Source organism: Adiantum capillus-veneris, chromosome 7, assembly GCF_014529385.1.
Source record: "Adiantum capillus-veneris isolate H3 chromosome 7, ASM1452938v2, whole genome shotgun sequence".
Taxonomy (NCBI): Eukaryota; Viridiplantae; Streptophyta; class Polypodiopsida; order Polypodiales; family Pteridaceae; genus Adiantum; species Adiantum capillus-veneris.
The window spans coordinates 95253898-95276431 of NC_140937.1; the positions used below are offsets into that span (position 1 = coordinate 95253898).

The 22534-nt window shown below is 44.3% G+C and overlaps 1 protein-coding gene across 2 annotated transcripts in view; it reads left to right on the forward strand.

The window, feature by feature from the left end:
* The window catches only part of LOC147454254 (alpha,alpha-trehalose-phosphate synthase [UDP-forming] 1-like), a 124291-nt gene extending 102236 nt beyond the window's left edge, over positions 1 to 22055 (forward strand). For both annotated transcript variants that reach the window (XM_086516259.1, XM_086516258.1), the window contains 7 exons: positions 16192 to 16309; positions 16412 to 16591; positions 17604 to 17726; positions 18954 to 19041; positions 19115 to 19245; positions 21229 to 21327; positions 21488 to 22055. In XM_086516259.1, coding sequence (XP_086372385.1) covers positions 16192 to 16309; positions 16412 to 16591; positions 17604 to 17726; positions 18954 to 19041; positions 19115 to 19245; positions 21229 to 21327; positions 21488 to 21922 — 1174 coding nt within the window. In that variant the 3' untranslated portion in view covers positions 21923 to 22055. The remainder of the gene's footprint in view (positions 1 to 16191; positions 16310 to 16411; positions 16592 to 17603; positions 17727 to 18953; positions 19042 to 19114; positions 19246 to 21228; positions 21328 to 21487) is intronic.
* The last annotated feature ends 479 nt before the right edge of the window (positions 22056 to 22534 follow it).

Below are 22534 nucleotides of genomic sequence, written 5' to 3' on the forward strand. Positions count from 1 at the left end.
TCTTGTGATAGTCTAGATAGGCCTGTCTCTGCAGCATCCAGCTCTCTCAGCATCTCCTCTGAAGTATCATAAAATACTGTCTGATGATGGGCAGTCCTAGCATTGAAATCCCCTAGAATGATGATGTCACCATCTCTAGAGAACTCCCATATGTCATCATCCAAAATAGAGAAAGGGGACTGTCCTCTGGGTGGTGCATACACTGACGTGCTCGGGGGAAAGTAGCAAATAGCAATGTAAAGATATCTTTCTGTCTCTACTCTCAGTCTCACCCACATGTACCTACCTTGCTCATCTCTGCAGGCTATATGTATCAATGGCTGCAACTCCTCCCTGAATAACACTGCCACTCCTCCTGATCCCCGCCCTCTGCGCTCTGATCGTGTCTCCTGTCTATAGGCAGTCTCCCATCTATATCCACTAATGTGAGGCATAGACTGCCCAGGGGCCTGATGTGTCTCAGAGTAGAAGACGATGTCTCTTCCCCTGAAACTATCCTCAAAGGCGCCCACATCAAGTCGCATAGATCCATTACAATTCCACGTGGCAACTTTGAGGGTGGTCCCATAGGTCTCGCACCGTCATGTGGAGCGCCGCTCTACAATCACAACCCGGCCATCTCTGTAGAAGGCCGTCTTTCCCTTCTCCCTTGCCGCTTGAATCTCTGGCATTACCTCTCTCATATGCGCAAGCTGTGTGAGAGTGAGGTCATCTCCAAGGAATATGCCCGTTTTCTTTAGTGTAGGACGCTTCTTCAAGAAGTCCTTCTTTGCCTCCATGGATGGGAAACGGATGATTAGAGCTCTCTCCTTTGAAGTCTCCCCATTGCCTTGTGTCTTCTTCCCCACCCTCCATGCCTTTGTATGAGTAGCCTCACTACCCATCATGCGGAGAAGTTCTTCAACTTCCCCTTCCACATCATCTCGGTCTCTTAGACCGGTTACTCTTATATGCAAAGCTCTAGTTTTCCTTCGTTGTTCTTCGTCTAGAGTCATGTTGATGATTGTAGGAGTGGGGACAGATGTGATTTCTTTCCCTTTGCCTTTCTTAGCGACTTCTATCCACTTCTCGGCCTCATCCGCCTTCTTTTGCGTCTTCGTGATCACATCCATCCACGAAGACGTCTTTACCATCTTTTGTTTCTCCTCCTCTTTGATCATCCGTACCAGCTCTTTGATGACCTTGATTTCCTCTACTACCGAAGGCTGGAATTCCCCCTCCTCTAGTCCACTGCTCGCTCTATCAGCAAGTTCTCGCTTGAGAGTTGAGACCTCTTCTTCAAGTGCTTTGGAGTCTGCCTTAAGTGCTTGTAGGTTTGCGTGCAGGTTCTCTTTCTCTTGCTTCCACTGCGCGCCTTCGTTGAGAAACATTTGAAGAAGGTTGGCCTTCTCTTTCCACCATCCCTCCATATCTGCTTTCCAGTCTTTCATCTCCCTCTCCATTTGTGTAATCCACTTGTTTGTAAGCACAAAGGTTCCTTTCGAATGGGGCTTACATATCGGCGAAGCAGTCATGACCTCCATCAAAAATACAATCTGCACTTCTGCAAAGTCAACCCACTATCTATGTCCACATCACACATACATCTCTGTCCCGCATAATGCATACATGTGTGTTCCCCATATCAATCATACATTTTTTATTTTCTTTTGTGCTAATTTCTGTCAATGCTGAAATTTATGTGATTCTGAATTTCTGAAATTTCCCTGCAGGTCCGCAACTCGTGAGAATTATGAAAATGTAAATTCTGTATTTTGTAATCTGCAGGTCTGAAAAAAATTTGTAGGTCCGAAAATATTGCAGGTGTGACTGCACGCTGTCTGCGTTGTAATGCACCTGTGGGGGGGGGGGGGGGGGGGGGGGGGGGGGGGGGGGGGGGGGGCGCAGTCTAGCCACGAATAAGGAGATGGCGATGCAGCAGGCAGGTGGCGCGCAGCTCAGCAGAGAGGTACGCGCGCTGGTGCAGTAGGAGGAGGGCGTGCTGCGTTTTAGGGTTTCGCACAGGTCAGCCCTCGGCGTTTTAGGGTTTGGCCTCGAACAGTGACACCTATTGAGAAACCAGAGAGAGAGAGAGAGAGAGAGAGAGAGAGAGAGAGAGAGAGAGAAATGAAATGAAATGAAATATTATATTAAATCGTCTTCAAAAGGCCAAAATGACCTATGAGACCAAATTGATACAATCCTTGTGGATCTAATCCAATGTCTGGGTACAAAATTAAAATGAAGTAAAGCGAAAGACTAAAACTAAAAGACTCAAATTGTTAGCCTGAAAATCATCATCATCATCATCCATGCCCGAGGATGGCCGGCATCGGGCGTTGTCCGAGAAAGTATTGCATGAGGTGAGAGAGAGAGAGAGAGAAATGAAATGAAATGAAATGATATATTAACGTCTTCAAAAGGCCAAAATGAACTATGAGACCAATCGTTACAAACTTGTGAATCTGGTACCGTGTTTGAGTACAAAAATAGAAATACTAAAATGAATCTAGAAGTGCTACTAGCTCGAACTGTGTGGGGTATGTGTGATCATTGATACAATGGGTGCCCAATACAAGAGAAAGATACAATGGATGATGGATCCATCCTCATTTGTACTCTGGATGTTGAAATAGTATGGCTCCATCGATGCTGTGAAGCTCCTCTCCTCGATCGTGGGTGTCTTGATCTCCCTAGTTCCAATTCTCGGTCAATGAGAGTACCACGGCTGTGAATATGAGTTGAGCTTTGCAGTGGTAGCTGCTCCTCTATCTGTCCAGTGTTTGGTGTGAAGAAATCACTAATCTGTTGTAAGGTGCAGCGGATGTGAATGTTGAATTTTGCTCAAGATGAGTGCTCCGAACTATGCTCAAGGATTCCTTTTACTTACGGAAGGGAGAGCCTTCCGTTCCTTTAGTGAGAGAGTGCAAATGATCACAAACAAAGTGAATGACAGTGTGAATGAAGGTGCTAAGACTGAGAGATAGAGAGAGAAGAATACGACACCAGAATGTTGTCAAACCCTCCTCCGAAGGCCCCACTCTCTATGGCGAGAGCGGTCTACTATTGATTGCACAAATCTCTACAATGCAATGGACTTGCCGACGATGTCGACGACGAGACAGGCTGAAATTTGGAAATGCTAATGGCTGAAATTCTGCAAATCTTTATCTTCTGAATTCTGACTCTATGCGGTGACAATGGCGATGACGACGATGCGACGATGACGTGCTGAAAACGCAGATGCTGAAATCTGTGTTTTCTGGGCTGAAACTGCAAACGCTCGTTGATCTGACTGTGCGGCAAGGATCTGTTGCGCGAAGGTGAGATCTGCAAGGTTCGGGGCTTCTACTGCGGTGTCTTGATGCTGAAAACTGAAAACGCTGATGCTACTTGTGGTTCTGACGCGATGAATCTGAAACGCTAGGTGGTCAGGCTGATCCAAAAACGCTAGGGCTGAATCTGAGTCCTGTTGCAAAAGCGCTAGGCTTTTGCTAATTCTGCTAACGCTAGGGTTGATCTGTCATCTACTGTCGCCAGGTTGCTGCACATGCAAAACGCTGGGCTGATCTGCAAAGCTGAAAACGCTGGCTGGTTCTTGCTGGCTGAAAACGCTAGGTTGATTGCTGGTCTTGCTGAGAAGGTGCACGTCCACGGTGGTCTGCTGCCTCTTCTGCCAGAAAGTACTAGCGCTAGGGTTTCTTATATACTCACTTGCAAAGTTTGCCCTACCTAGTTCCCAACAAAAGTCACTTAAAAATAACAAGTGAAAATTGGCTAAAATAGGGAAAATAGGTCTATGCACTGTATAAATGCTCCTAATGGGTTCTGACTGTAATCAGAGGATATGCATCTACTCTAAGTGCCTGGGCATGCACAGTCTGCGAACAGACTCACAAAAGTGCGAGAACACTTCCTAAGCGAACTGAACTGAACTGAACCCATGTCATGAAGTAGCTTGTCCACGTACACATAGGGTTAGATGTGCACGTGACATCTGTCTCTGGGATTGTCTCTCTCCATATCTCCTTAGTAAACTATCTGTGTATCTGTGTAACTCAAGTAGATACAAGCCAACACATCTCTGGTCCTGATAGCTCATGACTCTCGAGAAGGGTCCGAAGCCTTCTCTGAATAGACAGTGGAAGTGACCCCGTATCTCGTAATACATTATGCACTGACATATATAATGTGTCTCCGTCTCTGGCTCTGTATGGCATAGGCAGCATATCCTGCTAGCTGCTGGTATCCCTTTGAATCTACCAGTCTCAATCTCAAGCTGGTGTGAAGATGTGCGTATCTGACCAATGGCACACACCGTAACCCATGAGATAGATGTGTATCCATATAGCTGGGAAGAATCACAAACCCAATCCCCTCTGAGTTGAAGAAGATGCTCTCTATAGAAAGCCATCTTCGTGCCCAACTCCTGTGGCGGCTCTATCCATGTCCTCTTGGTGTCCAACTGGGTCAGGTCCTGGCGAATGAGTCTAGTAATCTCCACCCGTGTAAGAGACAATGATGGTGCATCAAGAGAGTATTGGAAGGGAGGCAAGCTGTCCATGCTAAAGCCATGTATCTGGAACCATGATGACATCTGTGCATACCAGCATGATGTGTTCCCCTATAAAGCTAATTGTCTGGAGGACTCAAGGGCCAATTTGGAATATCTGTATGTGGTAGTATCCCATAAGCTGTGCATAAAGGAGACTGATATGGTAAGCTCCTCTATCTCCATAGGGGGGCCGCTAACTCCCCTCTAATGATACGGAGCCCTTGGCTCTAATCACCCGAGAGATCATAGATACCAAGGGCCTTTCCATACCTCTCCACCCATCCTGACCGACAGAGGGTACCCAAACCTGAACCCCATAGAGCATAGTTGAAGCTACCAAGGTATCAAAGAGCCAAAGCTTTTGTTCAGGGTTCCTGGAATTGAACTTGCGAATACATCCTCGCCAATTCTCCCAAGGCTGCATACGCTCTAGTCATTCTAGTCTCTACTGCTCTCTTCAAAAGAAAACTTTGGCCCAGTGAAGACTACTCCAACATAAGTGTGTGCTCCATAGTCTCCTGACCATAAGTGAATGTAGGTGTTAATCTCTTGATCCACTACGGTTTGGTGTTAAACACCATAACCTTGGTTTTACCAAGGTTTACACACAATCCACTATCCTCCGCAAAGCTATGTAATGCATCCAAGTGTCGTTGCATACCCTCTGGTCAGTCAGAGATCAACTCAATATCATGAGCATATAACAACAATGGAATCTGTGTCTCTGCCAGCTGGGCACCTCTGTCACCCTCTCTATAAATGTAATCAGAAACCTCACCTATATACATACCAAATAGAGTAGGAGACAATGGACAGCCTCGTTTCACTCCAATATTGGAGTGAACTAAGTTAGATATCCCCTTTGGAATGCGTACATGTCCCACCACTAATCTGTATAGAGCCATGATCCCCCAAATCAACTCAATGGGCACTCCCATCTCCTGTAGTCTACGCATCAATCTAGCTCTGGGCCCCATGTCAAATGCTATGTGGAAATCCACAAAGCTACAATAAATCCGTCTCCCATGTGCCCTACCCTTCTCAATGATGGCTCTGAGTGTCAGAATATGGTCAAGATTGGAGAAACCTCTTCTAAAACCGGCCTGTCCCGCTGCTCGTATGCCCTGACTCTCTGCCCATCTTTTCGATTGTTGCTCAAGGATAGATGCATTTGCCAATGTGTGTCCAATCATAATAGTACGGTAGTTTCCAAGCTCCGTAGGATCACCTGCCTTGAAGATAGGCACAATAGTAGACAGTCTCCAAGTCTCAGGTAGACCCTCACACATGACACGATTGAAGAGAACTGCAAGAACCTCTGCCAGCATATCTCTAGCATGTATAAAGTGCTCTGCTACTAGACCGTCATGATCATATGCCCTCTTGGTCCTCATCCTATCAATGGCCATCTTTACAATCTCAGTGGTAAAGAAGGTACTCGCAGATGGGCATGGCTCAGGAGGATCTGGAAGGGGTGTCTGTCCAGGGACCGTATATAAGGATGTTGCATACTGACCCCACACATATCGCTAGGGGAGGGGAGTGCTCATGAAAGAAACGCCATGCCTCTCCTGAGTCTCTACTCAAGAACAACCGGTATAAGTCTCATTCCATTTGAGCGAGGAATGCTTGCTTCTTCCATCGCACAAGGCACCTGAAGGCTATCTGAGACTGTCTGTGATTGATGACCCCTAGGAGCAGATCTCTTTGAAGCTGTGCTCTCGTCTCTCAACACTCCTCGTCATACCAACTGTTTTGAGGCATGGTCCCAGAACGGCGTCTCTGATTAGGTTGAGTGTGTGGGTATGCCTCTATGGTTGCATCATGCAATGTCTCAATCAGTAAAGTGGTGATCTCCTCCACTGAGAGTCCTGGCCTGGCTGCTGTACATAGACGACTATAGATCTCCTCTAGAATTAACACAGTCGGTTTCTGGTGTAAATGTATAGCGGGTATGTGTCCTCCCTACTGACACCTGGGCTGTACTATACTGAAAGGAGACGGAAAGTGTCAAGAGAGCATGATCCACTGCTACACCCACTGGTCTTGGTCCTATTGTGAAATCTTGAATGCAGGGAATGAAGCTCGGATGTGCCATGACATAGACCACTGTGTTGGCCCCATGCTTGTGTAGAAAGCATGTAAAACCAGCCGCTCTAGGAAAACGTTGTAGGCAATTAAGTATCGCCAAACCATGTGTAGTCACCATCTCCGTGAGATGTCTCCCATACTATGTCTGCTCTCTATCTTGCGAATGTCTATCAAGCCCCAAATCTCCTACATCAAGTTCTTTAAGGACGTCCTCTGAAGTGTCATAGAACACTATCTGAGCATTGCCCGTCCGGGCATTGAAGTCCCCTAGGAGGATGAAATCACCATCCTTGGAAAACTCCCATATGTCATTGTCTAGGATTGAGAAATTTACATTGAGAAAGGTAACTGACTTCTAGGCCCAGCATAGACTGATGTACTAGGGGGAGAGTAGCATATGGCAATGTATAAAAATCGGCCTATGCTCAGCCTCACCCACATGTATCTAGCATGATCGTCTCTTCGTACAATGTGTAGAAGTGGTTGTAGCTCCTCTCTGAATAATATTGCTACTTCCCCCGATCCTCTGCCCCCATGCTCAGATTGTGTGTCAGTCCGGCAAGCTGTCTCCCATCTATATCGTGTCACATGTGGAATCATCTGTCTAGGGGCCTGATGAGTCTCTGAGAAGAATATAATGTCCATGTCTCGAAAGCTATCCTCGAAGGCGTCCACATCCAACCTGTAAGATCCATTACAATTCCAGGCTGCCATCTTCAATATGGTCCCATAGGTCTCGCACCGTCATGTAGAGCGTCGCTCTACAATCACCACCCGACCATCTATGTAGAAGGTAGTCTTTCCCTTCTCCCTTGCTGTTGTAATCTTTGGCATCACCTCTCTCATGTGAGCTAGTTGCGAGAGGGTGAGATCATCACCGGGAAAATACTTGTCTTCTTGAGGGTTGGCCTCTTCTTCAAGCACTCCTCCTCCAAGGAGGGGAAACGTAGTATGAGTGCTCTTTGCTTTGAGTTCTCTCCCGGGCCTTCACTTCTCTTGCCCACCCTCCATGCCTTTGTGTGTAAAGGCTTCTCCATTCCCATCATGGACATGAAGCTTGTGACCTCTTTATCAACATTATTGACATCCTTGAGGCCGGTGACCCTCACATGTAAGGCACGTAACCGCCTTCTTTGCTCTTCTTCGAGGGTCATGTTAATGATGGCAGGTGTAGAAGAAGCCTCTTTACCTTTGCCTTTCTTGGCCACCTCGATCCATTTCTTGGCGTCTTGGTGATGACCTCGACCCAAGATGACTTCTTTTCCTCCTCCTTGATGACCCGCACTTGTTCTTTAATTGTGTTCAGCTCCTCCATCATGGAAGGCTTAAATTCCCCTTCTTCAAGTCGCCCACTTTTGACTTCAAGAAGCTCACCTTGTAGATTTCGGATGATGGAATCTTGGATGACCTCTTTCTCCTCGAGCGAAGCGATCCTCCTACGCATGCCATCTCTTTCTTCGGTCCATCTTTGAAGAATAGTGCTCCTCTTCTTCCTCCACTCTTCCACTTCATTTCTCCATTCTCTCATTTCCTTCTCTATTGCCGATATCCTCTTCCCCGTCGGCATGAAAGAGACTTTGTGGGCAGCCAATGAGGAATGCGTCTTCTTACACGTGGGGGAAGCCATTGGCACTTCTCAGATGCTTCCACAGAGAGAGAGAGAGAGAGAGAGAGAGAGAGAGAGAGAGAGAGAGAGAGAGAGAGAGAGGCTCTAAAACAGCAAAAAAAAAAACAAGAAACCATAAAAAACAGCAAGAAACGCTTGTTAAACCTTAAAAAACAGCAATACACAAATTTGAAACCCTAAAAAACAGAAAAAACAGTGGCAAAACCCTAAAAAAATAGCAGAAACTGGTTTCGAAACCCTAAAAAACAGCAAGAAATAGTGACGAAATCCTGAAAACTAGCGACGGAACTCTAAAAAATAGCAAAAAAACAATTTCGAAACCCTAAAAACAGCAAAGAAACAATTACAAAACCCTAAAAACAGCCAAAAAGCAATTACCCTAAAAGCAGCGAGAGACCCATGAGAGAGAGAGAGAGAGAGAAGAGGAAAGAAGAGAAATGAAATGTTATATTAATGTCTTCGAAAGGCCAAAATGACGTATGAGACCAAAAAGTTACAATTGGTGAATCTGATACCATGTCTGAGTACAGAAAGTACAAAGAACTAAAACTAAAGCACTAAAACACTAAGAAAATGAATCTGAAGCTGATCCGGAATTGAAACGAGATAGAGGGAGGGGGGGGGGGGGGGGGGTATGTGGGTTCAAATGAAATCTCTCATCGATCGTTGTCGAATCTCATCAATATCCTCCATGGTTAGTACTCTGACTGGGCATCTTGCATGTCAAGCTAGAGTAATCTGGATCTTCTGCTGCATCCTTCATCGATGGTGGGAGACCCCTCGAGGTAGTGGGCGTCTGGATCTGCCTAGCTCAATGATTCAATCAACCAACGTACCTCTAGTGTGGGTGGGTTCTGAGATCTGTTGTGATGACTGCTCCTCTGGCTCTCCCTTGGCTGGTGTAAAGAAATTTGTGATCTGTCTTTGAGACTGTCTCTCCCCTGATGTCCTAAGCAAGCTGTCACAAATGTGATGACGTGGCCTGCCCACTAGACACACACACGCTGACATGGCTGGCTGCCGGCAGAAATTACATGTGGCAAATGCCATACAGAATCAGCTCCGCGTTTTGCGGTGAGAAAAGCGGGAAAAGCGCTGCTGTACGGAAATACGCTTTTTGCGGCACTTTGTACGGCAGACAACAGAGAAGTTCTACGCTGGCTTTTTGAAGTTCTACGTTGGGGATTTTTAAAGGCTGCTTTATTTTATAAGAGCTTGAGAAGAGAGAAATTCCTTTGCTTTATTTTAAAAGCCTTTAGAGGCAGCTTTTTAAAGAAGCTTTTGGGGGCTCTACTTTTGGCATCCCTGTAACTTTTAAAAAGACGGGCTGGCCTCACACAACTCAGAGCATCTGGACGCAAAGTCTGAGTGTGAGCGCTTGCCCGCACTCTTGTACTTTGAACTCAGATTAATACAAAAAGAAATACCGAAAGGGGCGCCAGTCTTTGGGGCCTATATCTCTAGGCACGGAACTCCGTCGGGCCAGTGTCAAATAAATTGTGAACTGTGAATTGTTTTGAAGTGGTTATTTGGTGTTGTCGTAGTAGATTCTCGACTTGGAGTGGAAGAGTTCGTGCATAATTGCTTGGTATGCCAGAAGGTCGAGTTTGACAGGCATAAAGCACAGGGATTGTTACAGCCTTTGCCCATACCCACCCGCCCCTGGGAAAGTATTGCAATGGATTTCATTTTTGATCTGTCAAGAACACAGAGTGGTCACGATGGTATCTTGGACTGCTATTGACAGATTTAGCAAGCAGGTTCATTTCATTCCATTGAAGAAAACAGTCAAGTCGGATCACTTAGCAAGACTGTGACTGTTTGTAGCCCAGATTTTCAGATTACATGGCATGCCTGAGACGATTGTCTCCGACAGGGACTGCAGATTTACGAGTTTGTTTTGGAAGGCAATTTGAGAGAACATTGGCATGCGGTTGCAGTTCTCGTCATCGTTCCACCCGCAGACTGACGGGCAATTTGAGATGCCAATTCAGTGGTTTTAGATTTATTGAAGTCTTATATCTCGGATCAGAAGACTCAATGGGAAAAGTATCTACCTTTGGTGGAATTTGCCTATAATAACACCATACTCTCTTCGACGGGGAAGGCGCCATTTGAGATTGTGGAAGGTGCTGTGAAGGTTCCACCCTTCCTAAGCACGAAAGATAAGATTTTTGAAGCTGATGAGTATACGCGCGACTTAGACACGGCTTTTGCCAAGGTCCGCGAGGCTTTGCAGAAATCTCAAGAACGACAGAAAAAGGCAGTGGATCGCCATCATCGCGATTTGAAATTGAAGGAGGATGATTGGGTGCTCTTACGTTTGAGAAGGCACGCCTGAGAAAGAAAAAGGGAAAGGAGAGGCTTTTTCCAAAGCTTAGTATGAGATACTATGGACCTTTCCAGATCTCCGAAAAGATCAATGATGTCTCCTTGCGACTGAAACTGCATGACACTTGGAGGATTCACAATGCATTTCATGTGAGTCTTTTGAAACCTTTTAAAGGTGATATGCCTGATGATGGGGAGCCTGATGAGCAACCCGAAGTGGAAGAAAACGAGGAGATCCTTGTTCCTGAACAGATTTTGGCACATAAGGACACAAAGAATAAAGGTGAAGTCCGAAGGCGGTTCTTGGTTAACTTCAAGAACTATCCTGCATTGGATGCGAAGTGGATGGAGGAGGAGGACCTAGCAGATACTCCTCAGATTGTGAAACTTTACCTCGAAGCTTTTGGTTTAGCATAGTCTATTCCAAATGGAACCCAGAATTCAGCTTGGCCGGAGATCTAGAGCAGTGGGATGCACAAGAGGGGAGTTACTCCGCTCCTTTGTCAACAGATGCCTTGATTTTTGTATACTAGAGTCACTGATGTCTCTTTGAGCTTCAGGGATACTGAGAGCTGACAGTATTCTGCTGTATGACTTTATATAATGAAATTCCGGAATATGACACTGATTTGTTTGTTCTTGACTTGGTTTTAAGTGCAGGAACTGATAGACGAAATGACTGCAGCATTTTGGTCTAATTGATCTCGAATAGACATGTTTGCAATAGGGGTTAGTCAATCGGACATCGATGAGGTCCCGACTGGATCTAGATGCGATTGCTAGCTACATGGCCGATAAATCATGGTCTAAGATCTGAATGAATGTTGAATGTCATGTGATGTCCTGTGATGTCGTGTGATGTGATTGTCGATTGGTACATGTGCTAGATGTGTGTTCCTAGTGCGTAGGTACTAACATTTAGTGTCTGCTATGGCCTCTATCTGTTTTGCAGGCGTAATCGAGGGCAATTACAATGCTTTCAAGAGGGGGGTATGTCACAAATGTGATGACGTGGCCTGTCCACTAGACACACACGCTGACATGGCTGGCTGCCGGCAGAAATTACACGTGGCAAATGCCGTACAGAATCAGCTCCGCGTTTTGCGGCGAGAAAAGCGGGAAAAAGAGTTGCTGTACGGAAATCCGCTTTTTGCGGTGCTTTATACAGCAGACAGCAGAGAAGTTCTACGCTGGCTTTTTGAAGTTCTACAGTGGGGCTTTTTAAAGGCTGCTTTATTTTATACGAGCTTGAGAAGAGAGAAATTCCTTTGCTTTATTTTAAAAGCCTTTAGAGGCAGTTTTTATGGGCAGCTTTTTAAAGAAGCTTTTGGGGGCTGGGCTGGCCTCACACAACTCAGAGCATCTTGACGCAGAGTCTGAGTGTGAGCACTTGCCCGCACTTTTGTACTTTGAACTCATATTAATACAAAAGAAATACCGAAAGGGGCGCCAGTCTTTGGGGCCAATATCTCTAGGCACGGAAGTCCGCCGGGCCAGTGTCGAATAAATTGTGAACTGTGAACTGTTTTGAAGTGGTTATTTGGTGCTGTCGCGATAGATTCTTGACTTGGAGTGTCCAAGTCTGTTACACAAGCTCTCCCTAAGTCTGCACAACTCTAGTAAAAACAATCCGAGACATCTCTGATCCTCGTATCGCATGACTCTAGAAAATGGTCCAAAACCCTCTCTGAACAGACAATGGAAGCGGCCTCATATCTCATAGTACGCCGGGCAATGACATGTGTAGTGCAGCTCTGTCTCTGGCTCTAAGCGACATAGGTGACATATCCTGGCCCCTGCTAGTACTCCTCGAAATCAGCCAGACTCAATCTGGAGTTGATGGGAGGATGTGCGTATCCGCCCAATAGCTCATCGTATCCCATGAGATAAGTGCGTATCCATGTATACAGGTCTAGTCACAAAACCGTCCTCCATGAGTTGGAAAAGATGCTCTCTGTAGAAGGCCATCTTCGTGCCCAACTCTTGTGTCGGTTGTAATATGTATCCATGTGCTCCTGGTAACTAGCTGAATCAGATCCTGACCTATGAGTCTGGTGATCTTTGTCCGTGTTAGAGATAGGGAGAGGGTGCATCCAGGGAGTATTGAAACAGAGGCAATCTATCCATGTTGAAACCATGTGATCGAAAACACGTTGTCATCTGTCCATACAAACATGCTGTATCGCCTTGTAGCGCTAGTTGTCGAGATGACTCCAGGGCAAGCCGAGCGTATCTGTCTCTGGGGAGTATAAAGGATACTGATCTAGTCAATGCCTCGATCACCGGGGGGGGGGGACGCGGCTAGCTCGGCTCGGATAATCTCATGCGGCACTGAGGCCTTAGCCCAAATCATCCGAGCGATCATAGAGACCAAAGGCCTCTCCATATATCTTCATCCATCTGTGCTACCAGATCTCCCATGATGGTCTATTGAGGGTCCCCATACCTGAACTCCGTAGAGCATAGCTAGAGTCACTAGAGTGTCAAAAAGCCAGAGCTTTTTTCGCGGTTCCTTGAACTGAACCTGCGAACACATCCTCTCCAATCCTCCCAAGGCTGCTTAGGCTCTCGTCAGTCTAGTCTTTGATGCTCTCCTCAGTGAAAACACCGGTCCAGTGAAGACTACCCCAAGATAGGTGTATGCATCTGTGCACTCCACAGTCTCCTGACCATACGTAATTGTGGGTGTTGACCTCCTAACCCACTGTGATGTGGTGTTGAACACCATAACCTTGGTTTTCCCAAGGTTGACAAACAATCCACTGTCACGAGCAAATGTGTGCAAAGCATCTAAATGACGCTGCATTCCCCTTGGAGAGTCAAAAATCAACACAATATCATTAGCATATAGTAACAACAGAATCCATGTCCTTGCTAGCTGAGCCCCTCTGTCTCTTTGTCGCTCTACATAGTCTGAAAACTCATCCACATACATCCCAAAAAGAGTGAGAGATAGGGGGCATCCCTGCTTCACTCCAATAGTGGAGTGGACCATGTCAGACATTCTCTCAGTAGTGCGTACCCGCCCCATCACTGGCCTGTATAAAGCCAAAATACCCCATATCAGCTCTATAGGCACACCCATGTCCTGTAGTCTGCGTATAAGTCTGGCTCTCGGCACTGTGTCAAAAGCTTTGCGGAAATCCACAAAGCTACAATAGATCCTCTTGCCATGGTGTCTACCCTCCTCAATAATAGCTCTGAGTGTCAGAATCTGGTCAAGAGTGGAGAAACCTCTCCTGAATCCTACCTGCCCCGGTGCTCGTATGCCCTCTCGCTCTACCCATCTACTCAGCTCCTGCTCAAGAACGGATGCATACAGCCTAGTCAATGTGTGACCAACCATGATGGTGCGATAATTCCAGGGAATCATGGGATCTCCTGACTTGAAAATAGGCACAATCGTAGACATACTCCAAGTCTCAGGAAAGCCTTCATACATGGCTCGATTAAACATCATAGCAAGAAGCTCTGCAAGCATATCTCTGGCATGGATGAAGTGCTCAGCTACCAGAGCATCATGATCATGTGCTCTCCCTGTCGATGGCTTTCCTTACCCTCTCGGCAGTAAAGACAGTAAAGAAAGTACATGTCTCAGGGCATGTCTCTAGTGGGTCCAGCAAAGGTGGCTGCCCTGATGCTGTGTAGAGAGATGTGGCATATTCCCCCCATGTCTCTGTGGAGGTGAGGGCTGGTGGTGGTGAATGCTCATGGAATATCCTCCATGCTTCGTGTGAGTCTTGACTCATAAATAGCTGATACAGATCCCGCTCTAGCTGAGATAGATAAGCCCTTTTCTTTTGTCGCACTAGGCGGTGAAAGATAATTCGTAAATGTCTGTGTGGTAATACCCTTGAGCACTTCCCTCTGTAATTGATCCTCGTCTCTCTTTACTCCTCATCATACCAACTGTTCTGGGGCATGCTCCCAGATCGTCTTTGTGTAGGCTGGCTGTGGGGGTATGCCTCTGATGTTGCATCATGGAGCGTCTGTGTCAATGTCTGAGTGAGTTCATCTAGTGGCCGTCCCGGCTGCTGAGTGCATAGTTGCTTGTATATCTCATCGATATACACAGAATCCGTCTCCCTCACGAAGGTATACCGAGTGTGTGTGGGGACCTCTCCTAATGGAGCTTTGATGAACTGAAACGTAAGAGTGAAAGACAAGATAGCATGATCAAATGCTACTCCAACTGGCCTAGTGCCCACCATGAAATCCTGAAAGAATGGAATGAGACCTGGCTGGGCCATAACATAATCCACTCTACTAGCACCATGTTAATGTGGAAAGCATGTAAAACCTCCAACTTTAGAAAATCTTTGTAGGCCATTCAAAATGGCCAATCCATGTGCAGTTCCCATATCTATCAAGTATCTGCCATACTCAGTGTACTCCTCATCTTGTGATAGTCTGGATAGGCCCATAAGCATCTCCTTGGAAGTATCATAGAATACTATCTGATCATGGGCAGTCCTAGCATTGAAGTCCCCTAGTATGATAATGTCACCATCCCTGGAAAACTCCCATATGTCATTACCCAAAATAGCAAAGGGGGATTGTCCTCTAGGTGATGCATATACTGACGTACTAGGAGGAAAATAACAATAGCAATGTAGAGGTATCTGCCTGTCTGTGCCCTTAGCCTCACCCACATGTACCTAGCCTGCTCATCGCTGCGCGCTATATATATCAATGGCTGCAACTCCTCCCTATATAAAACTACCACTCCACTTGAGCCCCGTCCTCGATGCTCTGATCTGGTCTCCTATCTGCAAGCTGTCTCCCATCTATATCCGCTCACCTGTGGCATGGACTGCCCAGGGGCTTGATGTGTCTCAGAATAGAAAATGATGTCTCTCCCAGTGAAACTATCCTCAAAGGCACCTACATCAAGACGGAGTGACCCATTACAATTCCAAGCTGCCATCTTTAGTGTGGTCACATAGGTCTCGCACCGTCATGCAGAGCGTCGCTCCAATATCACCACCCTTCCATCACGGTAAAAAGCAATCTTCCCTTTTTCCCTTGCCGCTCTAATTTCCAGCATTACCTCTTGCATATGAGCAATCTGCGAGAGGGTGAGATCATCTCCAAGAAAGATGCCTATCTTCTTTAGAGTCGGTCTCAAGAAGTCCTTCGCTTCCATGGATGGGAAACGGAGGATGAGTGCCCTTTCCTTCGAGGTTTCCCCCTTGCTCCCACCTTTCTCATTGCCCAGTCTCCAAGCCCTTGTATGCGTCTGCTCATTAACCCCCACCATAGTCATGAGTTCTTTCACCTCTTCATCCACATTATCTTGGTCTTTGAGGGAGAGAGACAACCACATGAGGCGATGGAAGGCAGCATGATGGAGGTGTGTGCAGCAGCAGCAGCAGCAAGCTAGTTTTTGTGTTTTGGTGATTGTGCACTCATGAGGACGATATTTTTGATGAGCAACAACTGTCAACTTGAAATACTCTTTTTGAGTGGACAGCCTTGCAGAAAATATTTTCATTCTGCCACGGTTAAAGAACTTTGTTTTTATCAAAACAAAATAAATACAAAACATGTTTATGTTTCGAGCTGTGTTCTCTACCTTAGCTTATGGGTTGTAACTGTGGTTGTACAGTGAGCTGCATGACACAATTTATGAAGCTCAACAACGAATTATGCGTATACCTCCTCAACTGCCTGTTGGAGAAGCTGTTGCCAAATACCATGAAGCTAGAAATCGATTGTTGATTTTGGTTAATCATCTTTCCTCCTCCTGTTTACGCCAACTAATCATGGTTTACTATAGCACTCTGTTTTTTGCACTGTCCACTAAGCTTTGATACACTTTGTTTCAGGGTTTTAATTCAACCTTGACTTCACAAGTCGAAGGATCTGGTCGGAGAGGTCCAGAGCAAGTACGAGAAATGAAACTTCGATTGCACCCTCATCTTCATGAAGTGTTTTCTGTCCTTTGCATGGACCCCAACACCACGATTGTTGTTCTTAGTGGCAGCGATAGAAATGTTCTTGATGAGGTGATAAAGCAAACCTGATCTGTCTTCGAAAAAGGTGTTTGAAAGAACTTATTGAGTACATATATCCCCCCTTCCCTCCAACCACCCCACACACAGACACACACTTTTTTCCTTTTTTTTGTAAATATTTAATTACTAAAGTAGTCAAAAAACAACTCTAGAATCTTATGAGAGATGTCCCGAGTAGTGTAACGACTATCGAGGAGGCATTCAAAAGAAGTGAAAAGAATCACTTAGAGGTTGAAGAAACAAAAGCTCATTTCTAAGACTTCAAATAGACCACAAAGCCCAATAACAAACCCACTAGCCTCCATAGAAGGGTAGGATAGCACACCAAAGAACAAGAACCACTTTTCCATATGCATGTAAGACATTTGTGAGTAACCATCATCTTTTTGCATATGCACAAACAATTGCATACCTCCAATACCCAAGAATGTGGTTGTAGCTTTGCATTTTCTGAAATCTGAACGAGGAAAGCTCACAGAGGGGCTATTAGCCAATCTTTCTTTAGCATTCAAAGGAGGAGTTGCAGAAAGGGTCAAAGCCAATCACACATTTGCGTTCAAAAAGGATGGTAATGATTACCCAAACCCAAATGATGTCGAGCAATATAAATGGAAATACACTGCCTATTGTGATCCACGAGATCATCGAGTTTATTGACCCTTTTCATATGCTTCTGAGACGTAAGATGAATTAATGTAGTTGTAAAAGTCATGCTCGAAAGTAAAAATTCAACCCCGAAATTGCACATGAAACTAAACAGTAAGTCCATCCGAACTAGGGGCATCCATGTGTGAAACTGGCAAACACTGTGGATACAGTTTGGGAGGATTGATAGAGTACATTCTGGAAAATGAATCATCTGGTTAAAATAAACTGATGCCTGCTTGTTGAGCTGTAAAAATCTTTTTCTTTGTTGGAACAAACCTTTGGTGTTCGCCTGAATTTGTGTGTTCAGTATTCATGTATAGTTTTTTACAGGTTCAGAATATTGGTCTTTTAACAGGCCTTTGGGAGCTTCGATTTGTGGCTAGCTGCTGAAAATGGTATGTTTCTTAGGCATACACGTGGAGATTGGAAGACCACCATGCCTGAGCATTTGAACATGGACTGGATGGAGAGTGTAGAGGTATGATTGTGAGGCATTTTTTATTTTTTTGGCAATTTTGTCTGATGTGGAGGCCATTGGATCTTTGTTCTTGCATGTTCTCAATACTAAAAAAGCATCTGGTCTTATGGCAATACTAGCTGGATCTCTAACCCTGACTTGATTTTTTTTTGTGCGCTTCTTTTGTTCAAAGTTCTTCTTTTCTGAGTTAATTGAGTCTGAGTATACTGGAAAAACGCATTAGAGCAGTAAAAAATGAAAGCACCAATGTAAGAGCATAGGAGTTTGAAAGCCATTGTAGAGCTGCATAGACCCTAGCTTGGCTGCCACTAAACAGAAGACTTGTAATTCTCTTTTTTGCTCACAACTCTTGTAGAGACTTTGGTCAAATAGGTCCACTTCCTACTCAAAATTTGGACAAACTTCCACCCTGTACCATGCGCGGATCAAACACATTCGTTATCACCTGTTTTGGGAGGACGCAATATCGACATTTGCTCTACATTCAGCACACGTAATCAGGTTGATGACACCTTTATGAAGGCATTGGGAGCTGACAAGGTCTGTGGATGTTGGACCAGCCTAGGTGTTCACGAGATGGTCTTGACTAGGTATTGCCATAATTACTGGGTATCCGTGGGATCCCAGATTGCAATATGGGCTCGAAGATGTTCAAGTAGGCAGGATTTACTCACTTGAATATGTGCAAATATGGAGGCCAGAGTATCACGCGCATATATAAAGTGCTCTGCTACTAGCCCTTCATGATCAAGGGCCTGCCCCCGCCTCATCCTTGTAAGCTCACGAATGGGTTCGACTCCTTAAATTGCCAAAGAAATATTGGCCCTCCTAGACTCCATTCTTTTCTTATGCTTGAACTTCCACTAGCAGTGCCCCTTCAAATGTACTGTACGTGATTGCAAACTGTAGGGTGATACAAGGTTTGAGTTGCCTCCTGAATGTGCTGCAAATAGATGGTGTTATTTTCAACTAGGAGAAGTTGATGAAGCGATTCTTTCTAGTAGCTAGAATTTGCTTTTCAAAAGCTGTAGGGTAAGGCTTGCATGCTAAGGTGATGCTGGGCCATGCACCAGAACACAAGAACGGGTCGTAGGTCAAGCCAGACTTCTGCAATGTCCTACACATAGCTTTGGTCACGTCTTTTATTGTCAGTTGTGTGCATGCTTACTCAGTTGATTATTTCTGAATCGGAGAAGCCAAGTGTATATCATTGGTTTTATCCAACAGGTTGTGTTTGACTACTTCCGTGAAAGGACACCACGCTCTTATGTAGAAACTAGGGATACATCAATCGTTTGGAACTACAAATATGCAGGTATGCAAATCAGGGCCAAAAAGGTTATGGCAGCATGTACAACCAGTTCTCTCTAACAACATGCTCTGAACAGATGTAGAATTTGGTCGAGTGCAAGCAAAGGACCTCCTACAGCATTTATGGACAGGTCCCATCTCCAATACAGCTGTGGATGTGGTTCAAGGGGGCCGGTCTGTAGAGGTTCGTCCTGTGGGTGTTTCAAAGGTATCACTTTTCGAAACTGCGTAATTTTTTGTAACCTTGGATCAGAAATGGTGTGAGCATGCTGGCTATTCTTTTGTGTGTGTGATGCACAACTACGTTCAGTCTCTAGCAAATCTCTTAGCTGTATCGATAAACAATTTCCATTAGGTGTCTCGATTTTGACATTGATGGGCTCTAAAATATTTTTGTTATGAATCAGTCTGGTGACAAATAATACTAAAGGCAGAATGTAACACATTTCTAAACTTATCCAGAGTACTTTGTGGTAGATTAGATATATAGGGAGTAAAATACGTGAACTATTGCTCAAAATAATTAAGCAAGGTCATTTGAGAGATTAACACTGGACTTGTAATGGGCCACAAAACTGGCTGAAGCCACAAAAAATGGCTCACATCAGGATTCTAGTAAATGAAACATAACTTTTGTATATGTCATCAAAATTTCATGAAACTTCTTAATTATGGGTTCAAGATATGAAAAAGGTTTTTAGACACACAATTTACATGAAAAGCTCAAAAATTAAAAAATTACTTTTCTAAAGTTAATAAATTTTACGTAGAACTGCACTTCAACACTTAATTTGGAGAAGTAAAAAATATCGGCAGTCTTTGTATATGGGTTAAAAAAGCTTGGTACATTTATCACATACCTATTGAGGGATTTTTCAAAGAAGTTTGGGCCTGCTTAACAATGATTTGATTTACTTTCAAAAGAAAATAGAAAAATTTTGTCCATCCGCACAAATTGATGGCAATGGAAAGACACCTTTAGACCTTCAATTAGCTTTGCACTATTTTTTATCAACTTATATTGAGTGTTGGGCATAATTCCCTAAAACCATTTTCTATTTAGATAACTAACATAGTGTTGATAATTTTTTTACAAAAGTCTCAAAAAGCCACAAAAGTGGCTGTTTTTTCACAAGACTAGTGTTAAGCTGGTTTCACATGTACATAACCTAAAGTTTCTACGAATGAAAGGAATTGGAACCCAAAACGGCATGGAAAGGATGTTTCAATGACACGAGATACGCCTATTGGAAAATTGAGATAACAACCATTCCCCTGGATGCAACATCTCAGCTTCATCAGGAGTTTTTTCAAGAATGAGAAGATCTGTCTCAGATGATATAGTAGTAATAGAAATGTTTCCAAACATCAATCCAAGCCTTTGCAGGCTTGGGAGGGTATAGCCCTTCGCTCTACCTACCCTAGCAATTAATCTTTCCGTTGATTTTATTTCAAAATGTTTAATTTTGATACTATCATGACTAGTATAGGATTTGGATTCCACATGTTAGGATTCAACTTTCTCACCTTCATGAATACAACATGGATGTAAATCATGGTTGATTGTCTTTTTCCTCTTTTGCTTTCAAGTCAAAGGGAGACATTTTACAAGTTTAGGCAGCCAAGCTCAACTGTCCATAATGTTGTGGGCTGTGGTGCTCCTTGCTCTTAAAATGTGCAAGCTGTAATTGCCTCTCGAGTGGAGTCTAAACACAGAGGATACGCGGTAATTCTTGTAAAGTGGCCAACTTACAACTCTAGCCCTTTACAACTCTAGTGGAGTCTAAACACAGAGGATACGCGGTAATTCTTGTAAAGTGGCCAACTTACAACTCTAGCCCTTTACAACTCTAGTCTTGCTTGTTCTGAAACTTTACAAAGAGAAACCCTTTGTGTTTAAAAATGCAAAGATGTTGCTGAATTACTGGTGGTGTTTCTTTGAGATTTGATTCGATCCAAGTCCCGACCATTTTTTAAGAGGAAAATGATACCTGGGTAAAATTTGACTAATATGGAATAATGAAGGCAGGGCAGGACACAAATGGCAGCAAAGTTTTTTCATGCTCTTATGCAAGAGCAGGCCATCAAGATAGTTCAAGGGAATTACTTTTTATAATTATGTAGGTGTAATTAACCTACCTCCAGCTTTGTCATGTCTAAGTTTGTCGTGTGTTTATTGGTTTCCATGCAGGGTGCCGCAATCGATCGCATCCTTGGAGAAATTGTACATAGAAAGCGAATATTCACGCCTATTGATTATGTGCTTTGTATAGGGCACTTTCTGAGCAAGGTAAGGCTTCTGTTTTCAATCTGTTCAGTGTTGCGTAAACGTCCTGACATGAGCGTTTGCTACTCTCAGTGGCCTCCAATGTTTTCTCTTCTGTTTAGGCTCAGCATGTAGCTTTATGGAAATGCACTGCTTTTTTCTATTCATGAATTTGCTAATGCAGGATGAGGACATTCACACATTCTTTGAACCGGAGCTTCCGTATGAGAGAGAGCTCATTAGCAACCATAAGTTTTTGGAGGGCAAAACTTCAGCTGACCGTAGGCTAGGACAAAAGGATGGGGGAAAGACTGCTTCAAAAAGCTCAAGCAAATCATCAGGAAATCCAGGCAATTCAAAATCAAATGGAGGGCGATCTAAAGGCCGCACTATGCCCGATGAGAACGGGATGATCCATTCTAAGACTGTCAGTAAGAAGGACAAGGTATTAGAGGATGACTTTGGCAGACAGGAAGGGTCCTCTGTTTTAGATCTAGAAGGAGATAATTATTTCTCTTGTGCTGTGGGTCGCAAGCGCTCCAACGCTCGCTACTCACTTCCATCTTCTGAGGATGTAGTCTCATTCCTGAAAGCCATAGCTGATAGTTGCAGTCTGTAGGGCTATTACAAATGTAGATATCTGTTAAAGAGGTTAATAATGACCTCCTAATTTAACCTATTGTAATTGTAATTTTTCATATTGTAAGATCAGTCGACATTTTAGCATATAGTGCCTTTTACAGCAGCAAAAATTTCTTGTGAGATTGTAGTTCTTAAATTGTGTGTCAGTGTCTACTAACTAGTCCACTTAGAGGTTTTCTTCCATTATCATGTGGTTATTTTGCATCTTTTGTCCTTCACCGATTTCAGCCTCTCTCTCTCTCTCTCTCTCTCTCTCTCTCTCTCTCTCCCCCCTATTTCCTTTTTCCTTAGTGTTCTAGTGTTAGTTCTTTGTAATTTCCGTACTCAGACATGATATCAAATTCACCAATTGTAACTTTTTGGTCTCATAGGTCATCTTGGCCTTTCGAAGACGTTAACATAACATTTCATTTCATTTTCTCTCTCAGAGTTGTAAGTGGTCAAATGACAAACCAAACAGTTATGTACGAAGGCTAGAAGACCCATAATTGGCCTAAACATGAAAAGGCCTTAGCAAAGTTGGCAAAGGAGTCATGCATAAGAATAAGGTAAGAAATACCACCACCAAGATACCATCCTTCAAAACTTG